The following is a 7,115-nucleotide window of genomic DNA, read 5'->3' as shown; positions in this document are numbered from 1 at the left end:
TATCCTGTTTGGTTGTGTGTGGCTTTCTGCATTTATGTGATTCCAAACACCTTCAAATCCCAAGGATAGCATATCTAGCATGTGGCTTTCAGGCATGTTTTTTTTTTCAGTTTGGTGCAAAATCATTGACAGGAGAAATATAGAGGAAGACATGCGTTTCAGATCAAATCAGCCTCAGTTTCAAACATACATTAAGTCGTTATAAAAACATATCTGGCATCTATCTGGGAAAGTCTCCACATCGACCGCTCAGAGATCTCTTTAGAATTCAATATTTGCCCAGTCCTCAAGCAGCCTAAACTTTAGTCAAAGCTTAAAGGTGGGGTTTTTTCTGAATTCTATCCATTAATTACGTAGTCCACAGAGAAAGGAAGACTTTAATCCCAAACAAATGATCTACCTATGGATAACAACATGTCATAACTACATTCGACTACATCATAGTAGAAGTGGTTCTCAGAGAATTCAGCATACACTTTTTGTCCCCCGGTAAGTCACCCTAGCTGTGGTTATATCTTATTTCTAAACACTAAATGATACACCAGAGACCTTTTGGTTGCGCAATGATTTTTTATTGGTTTAAGGTTAATTGTATTGTGGCAATAACTGATTGTTTAGAACAGGCTTACAGCTATGACACTTAAAACGACCTATTTCAAAGAATTATTTGATAGCTCTTGCTGTACAAATTGCATTGCTAGCAACAATTTTAAATAGACTTTTACAATGTTGTGTGAAAAAACAAGATTATTCAGAGGCAGGGAGAAAAGATTTAAACTAGAGAAGATCCACTGTAACAACAAAAAGAATAAAATGAGATGGAGCTCATGCAGTTATGTTAGTATTATGCATACGTGTGTATGAAAGTAGTGTCACCCACACAGCTAATTCACTGGGAAGCCTTTTTAATTTATTGAATATATAGGCAATGCTTAATTTAATTTCCAGTGTGATAAAAGTTTATTTACTACACAAAATACACCTTCACTGGACTACACAACAACTGTGCCTATGGGTGAGTGGATTCTTAAGTTCATGAGCCACAAACAAGCCAACATTATAAGGTTATAATAATACAACATTATTAAAATATAAACTTAGCCTTTGAGTTGTGTGAATGCTTGGTCCTGTGAATTTGGTTTGGCTGGATTACCACAAATTCAGACTAACATGAAGATAACAAAAACATTAGCATTTAGAGGAAAGAGGGGCAGTAGTTAAACTGAAGCTACTGCAACAATAAAACCAGTTAAAAGAAAACACATGGAGGTAGATGCACAAATAAATAGGAATGCATTGGATGTATAAAGCTGTGTGGAACTATGTGGTTGCAGTAAGCAGGGCGTTAACAAAAAGGTTTCCATATGATATTCATTTCAAAATGGAGTGGCATTGGTTTGTTAACACATAATAAACAGCTTTTGTGGTTTGTGTAGTGGTTGTTAAACTGAGCTGAATTTATTGGCAATTTAGAAAAACATTTTTTAACGACAAATGTGTTATAAGTAATCTGCAATGAAGAGGTTCTTGACCATGTCTTCTACTCATAGTTTGAATTTCTCCACTTCAACAACTCAGTAAAATGGACAAAGTACATTATCAGATCAAATTCTGCATTTAGAATCTGATAACATTGAATTCCTTTTTCTGGTTTGTGTGTGTTTGAGTGTGAGTGTTCTAGCACGTTGACATAAAGCTAATGGTTTCGGAGGAAAAAGTATTGTTGGCATCTCAAGCACACATTTAGATCAAAACCCAGAACATTTGAAAGAATATGTTTGTTTAAGCCAGAATGGGAAAAGACATGAGTAGAACATCTGGTTTCAACACCTCACACATGAAAGGCCAAAGGACCCAAATTACATTGGCATCACTCTTAAGGTACAACTGAAGCAAAGCCAGTATCAAAAATAAATCTAAACTTAGAGAAATGCAAGCCACACAATACAAAATAAAAAACAATGGCTTTGTGGAGATTAGGAGAGTTTTTTTTCTCCTCCTCTCTCAGGAGTTTCACAATCAGTCACAACACTAAGACACTCAGTTACAGATGGAATGAGACATGTTTTTACTGGGAGGTTAACAATAATGGGAAGTGGAATTCAGGGATTAAATAATTAATACCTTTCAACTGGCAAAAAAAGGAAACCACAACAGTGTGTTTAACTACATGGTGATCACTCACCACACCTTTGTCTTGACTAATATTTACCCCACTGATATCTCAGAGGAAAAATACACCCAATCTTACAGATGATTCATAATCAACCATTATATACTGTTTGGATTCTCTTGTTCTGGCAGTCAGCTGCAGAAATAGAAACTGAAGAAACTGTGAAGTATGAGGATGAAGCAGAGCTACTGTGTGGTACAACAGGTCAGTTCTTCAACACAGAGTCATACATCTGGTAGACGTACTGAGACACTTCAGGGGCCCGACACTTGAGAGAAAGCTGTGGAAGCAGAGAACACACGGTTATTATGGCGGGGTTTCCATCCAACTATGTTGACATTTTTAACCGAATGTTCAGAAAAAGATTTCTGAACAACAGGTACAATATATAAGAGCTGTGGTGAGTTCTTGTGAACCTGATTTGTGTACGTCATCATTTATTTGTTGAACCAGTTTCCATTGCATTTAGTGCATTTACCTTTTAGCAAAATATCAAGTCTTATAGGTCTTTCTAGGGCTTGAGGTGGCAAGGGAATCTAGACAGCACTGAATTTGGATGTCTCAACTGTGGGATCCTAGTGTCCCTGTCAGATAAAACATGAATACCCCATCCTAGTGTGGGAGAAGGATGTCATGACATGTTCATGACTTCTGGCCTAGTTACATCCTGGGCCTTGTTGACTGGTTCAGAATATTGTTGATAGTTAGAAGGAGCGTGTTTATGATAAACTGCGAAAGCTAGGCGCCTCCGGAGAGGGCCACGTACACTTGTTATGATAAAACGGTATAAAAGGGTGTCACTAGATGAGCTCGTCGGACATTTTGTACATTCTGTATGCACATTTGCTGTGACGGTTTGTTCAATAAACTCCCCAATGGACGGCTGACCAACGCGGGATTCGACTCTAATTTCTCCACAACATAATGGTGACCCCGAATTCGTGAGAGTTTGCATCTGGATCCCGGCGGAGCGTGTTCGCTGTGCCCCGACAGCCGACATCAGCTGTTACAAGCCGGCAGGTGGGATTTTGTTCCTACCATTACGCAGCTGATCTCGGTTAGTGGAGCACAGCTGACGGCTTCTTCCGGCTTCCCCAAATTTAAAAGGACACAGGAGAGAGACGGATCCTGCACACGGTAAGCCCTTCCATTGTTTACTTCTGCGCAGAGGGGCTGCTGAAATTGTTTGGGAAACTGTGGGCCAAGAGGTGCCGTATGTGTGAATTTGGATAAAATTGGGTGAACAGCAGCTTATGTGAGTTGTAAAGCAGACAGCTGTGAGCAGTTGGTCGGGCTATGGTGTCGTTGGATTTTTGTGGTAATTAAGAAGGACTAGTCGCTGCGCTCCGGCCAATTGTGAATCGGATGAATTCAAACTGGATTAATTAATAGCTGTAAAGTGGCGGGCAGGTTATTGAGTAATCGCCAATAGTACCTCTTGCATTCTATCAGCCATCCTTCTATGCATGGGGGGGAGGAACACTGACGGGAGTACGGGGTACACTAGACTCATTAAATATACGTGAAAATTATTTTCACTAGTCAAGGAGTAAAACGAATACTGATAATTGATTGACGGGCGAACATTAAAGTTCAACGGTTGAATCAATCAGGCTTTCAAAAAAAAAACTCTGAAATGAAAAAATCCAGTTCTATGAGGAGCACATTTTAAGTATATATGTTTATATCATTTTATATATCTGCCTAGAACTCTTTGGAGTTATCCGAGACCTCAGTATAAAGACATTTTGAGAAGAAAATTCAAATTCGTTTATGAAATTGGCCACAGGAGATTATTATTGAGAGGTCACAGCGAAGCTGGTAAAGTACACGTCAGCATCTGTTGCTTTGGTCAGAAACCATATCACAAGGCTTGTAGGGAAAACACATTTTGTATTCCATATATTGCCGACACCAACATCTCCTGAAAAATTAAAAGTCTAAATGAAAGAAATTGATAATTTAAAAATGTGAAGATTTGAACGGTGACTGACACAAAACTTTTGACCGACTGACTTGAGTGTGTGGGACCGGTCTCTGTTGTCTGTCAATGTGTGTGTGAAATCTGATGTTTGTGTGAATCAAGAAAGAGAAGAAAAGAGAAAAGGTTCTGACTCATATCATCCCTTGACTTTTGAGTATTCGTAGTATTTTAATTCACACTCAGATTTGCTTCATTATTATAACTGGCTTTATGGTCATAATTTGCTTCACTGGTATAATCTGCTTAATTGTGATAGTTGCCGCATTAATAACTTGGGGAAATAAGGTGTTGTGCCGAAATGTGCTGTTATTTTTAAACACTGTGGGTTTCTTTCTTTAAGACTCTATATTTTCGTTGAGTGCATCTTGTTATTATTGAATACTGCTGTGATTGGTGTTAAGTTTCTAAAGTTCTATTCTTAACAGGCGAGTGAATTGTGTTCTGGCTCTCAGGGGGACAGAGGGTGCTGCGCGCTCCCGCGGCTAGTGTGTGGGTGCGTGCTCTGGCCTTGAGAGTTTCCTGCTGCTTCAAATGTTCGTGTGTGATCACACTTTCTTTCCTTGTGTCTTCCAGGGGCACTTTATGGTTGAACTGTAATAATTATTAGTTTTCTTTAGGTAATGTGCTAGTTGCGGAGTTGTTATCAGTCGAGTAATGCAGGTTGAATGTGACATTCCTGATAAAGTAAGTTTTTCGCTTATGCATTGTTTCTGTATCTTTTGATTTGTAGTTTCCCTGTCCACAGCGTGTTAAATTGTATTTCTCTCTCTTTCTTAACAAACGCCATTTTGAGGTGAAGAATAGTGCAACTGTTATTTCTGTGTTAAATTGTATTTCTTCTCTGTCCAGCTGAAAGTTTGTATTTCCTCCTTTTTCTTAACTTGTTACAAAGTGTGACAAACGCCATTTTGAGTTGGGGTGTGGTTCAATTGTTATGTCTGGTTCAATTGTTATGCTTGGGAGGAGTTAATAACAGTCTAGGAAGCAGAAGTGATGGTGTGTTCATATTTGATTTGTTAGAAATTCATGTGGTTCATTGGAGGCAGGCTTAGAGGTGTGTTCATATTTTATTGGTTAGAAGTTACTGTCGTAGACGTGTTTCACTGGAGTTAGATTTAGAGGTGTGTTCAGATTTCATTGGTCAAAAAATATTTTTATTTCATTGGTCAGAATTGACGTAGCTGTGACGTACATTGGATCATCTGGATTGGTGGAGGACATTGTGTGTGGATTGGATCGGAAGCATCCGGAGGTGAGCAAAAGTTGGGGCAACGCCTTTAGCCTGAGTCACTTCATACAGAGTAAGCATTAACTGAGCTTTTGATTAGTAATAAATTAACATTGGGTAGTATTAGCAATACAGCAAGTATTGATTAGCAATAATTAGTATTGATTAGCAATCACTAGCGTTGAATAGCATAATTAGCATTCAATTAGCATGGGTCAACAAGGAAGCTAGCATTGATTAGCAATAGTTAGCATTGGTTAGCATTAGTAGCATTTGTTAGCATGTCATTAGCCATAATTAGCATTGATCAGAAAGACAATTAGCATTGATTAGCAATAGCAATAAGGCAAATATTGGTTTAAATCTTAATTAGCAATAGGTTAGCATTTATTAGCAACAGCTAGGAAGCTAACATCAATTGGCATTGGTTGGCAAACATTAACATTAGCAATAATAGTAACCGAACTCCAAACCGGAAGTCAAAAAGCTAAATTAGCCTAACATTGAATTAACATTGGTTTGATTTAAAAAAAAAAAAAACAACCTAGAGCATAAGCTTTCAAAGCTAACGTAGGCTAACCTTAACATTAGCATTGACAACATCCAATCCAGTAATTAGCTGCATCTAAGCTGAATTTAGCCGAGCATTAAATTAGCATTGATTAGAGTTAAATAATTAGTGCATTTAAATTGACTTTCAAAAAAAAAAAAAAAAAAAAAAGGGGGAATACGAATAATAAATAAGGGAAATTTAGAAAATAGATAAGTAAATAAAAAGAAAAAGTCAAAAGACAATAGAAGGGAACTAACTAGGTGAAACAATGGATGTAACAATAATCATCAGCGCCAAACATCCTGAACATTCCAAAGATATTAAAAAGATATCTCTAAAATGGGAAAAACGAACAAAAAATAACGTCTCACCCTGGCCAAAAGGTGGCACTTTCAATGTAACTACCTGTAAGATTATGGAACAAAGGATTAAAGCTTACAAACCAAAGGACAAAAGCAAAAAGAGACAGGAAAAGAGAGAGCTTGAATTAAAAGTTTTACATTTCTTTGAAAATGCAGAGCTATTTCCAACACTGCCAGGAGCAGCAAACATACAAGGAGATTCTGAAATAAAAGATCACAAAATATCTCATGAACGTCCAGAACTAAAAATAGCTACATCAAGCAGTCATGGAGCTCCTGAGCCAGACGCCATCTGTAATTCAGATCAGGCAGGGGGACAGCTCCCACAATACCAAAAATCACCCGAACTGGCATCTCCAGTTCAAAAGGCATCTTCTGAAGAACATAAGAGTCCAACAGCGTCAGCACCGAGTTTGATAGAAATGACGCCGGGACAGTATGTGCCGTGGCAGATGCTCGACCTAGGGGGGCTGGTTGCTCGATTGCCGGACATTCACAGAGGTGCAAGTAGATGGATAAGAGCGTTTGAACAAGAGACTGTGCATAAACTGTTGTCTGTGGGACACATTAAGGCAGTGTGGGCACTGTGTTTTGGAACTTCTACCATGGAGGGCATTTTGAGACACAGTGAGAATGACTGGATGTTGAGCCACCGAGCTGATGGAACTGATTTTAATGCATATCGAGCTGCACTCTGGAGAGCGCTACGAGCTGAGTTTCCTGTGGGAGTGGACCTCGAAGCATTAAAGGGGGAACCACTGTCAGGAACAGAGAGTCCGGCTGTGTACATTGCACAACAATTGAAGAAATGGAGA

The 7,115-nt window shown here is 38.6% G+C and overlaps 1 protein-coding gene across 2 annotated transcripts in view; it reads right to left on the bottom strand.

The window, feature by feature from the left end:
* Positions 1–550: 550 nt before the first annotated feature.
* Positions 551–7,115, bottom strand: part of LOC142401526 (AP-2 complex subunit beta) — a 30,802-nt gene continuing 24,237 nt past the window's right edge. For both annotated transcript variants that reach the window (XM_075486986.1, XM_075486987.1), the window contains one exon: positions 551–2,453. In XM_075486986.1, coding sequence (XP_075343101.1) covers positions 2,379–2,453 — 75 coding nt within the window. In that variant the 3' untranslated portion in view covers positions 551–2,378. The remainder of the gene's footprint in view (positions 2,454–7,115) is intronic.

Source organism: Odontesthes bonariensis, chromosome 16 (assembly GCF_027942865.1).
Source record: "Odontesthes bonariensis isolate fOdoBon6 chromosome 16, fOdoBon6.hap1, whole genome shotgun sequence".
NCBI classification, from domain to species: Eukaryota; Metazoa; Chordata; class Actinopteri; order Atheriniformes; family Atherinopsidae; genus Odontesthes; species Odontesthes bonariensis.
The sequence above is the reverse complement of the archived record's forward strand: the minus strand, read 5'-3'. Positions and strand labels throughout refer to the sequence as shown.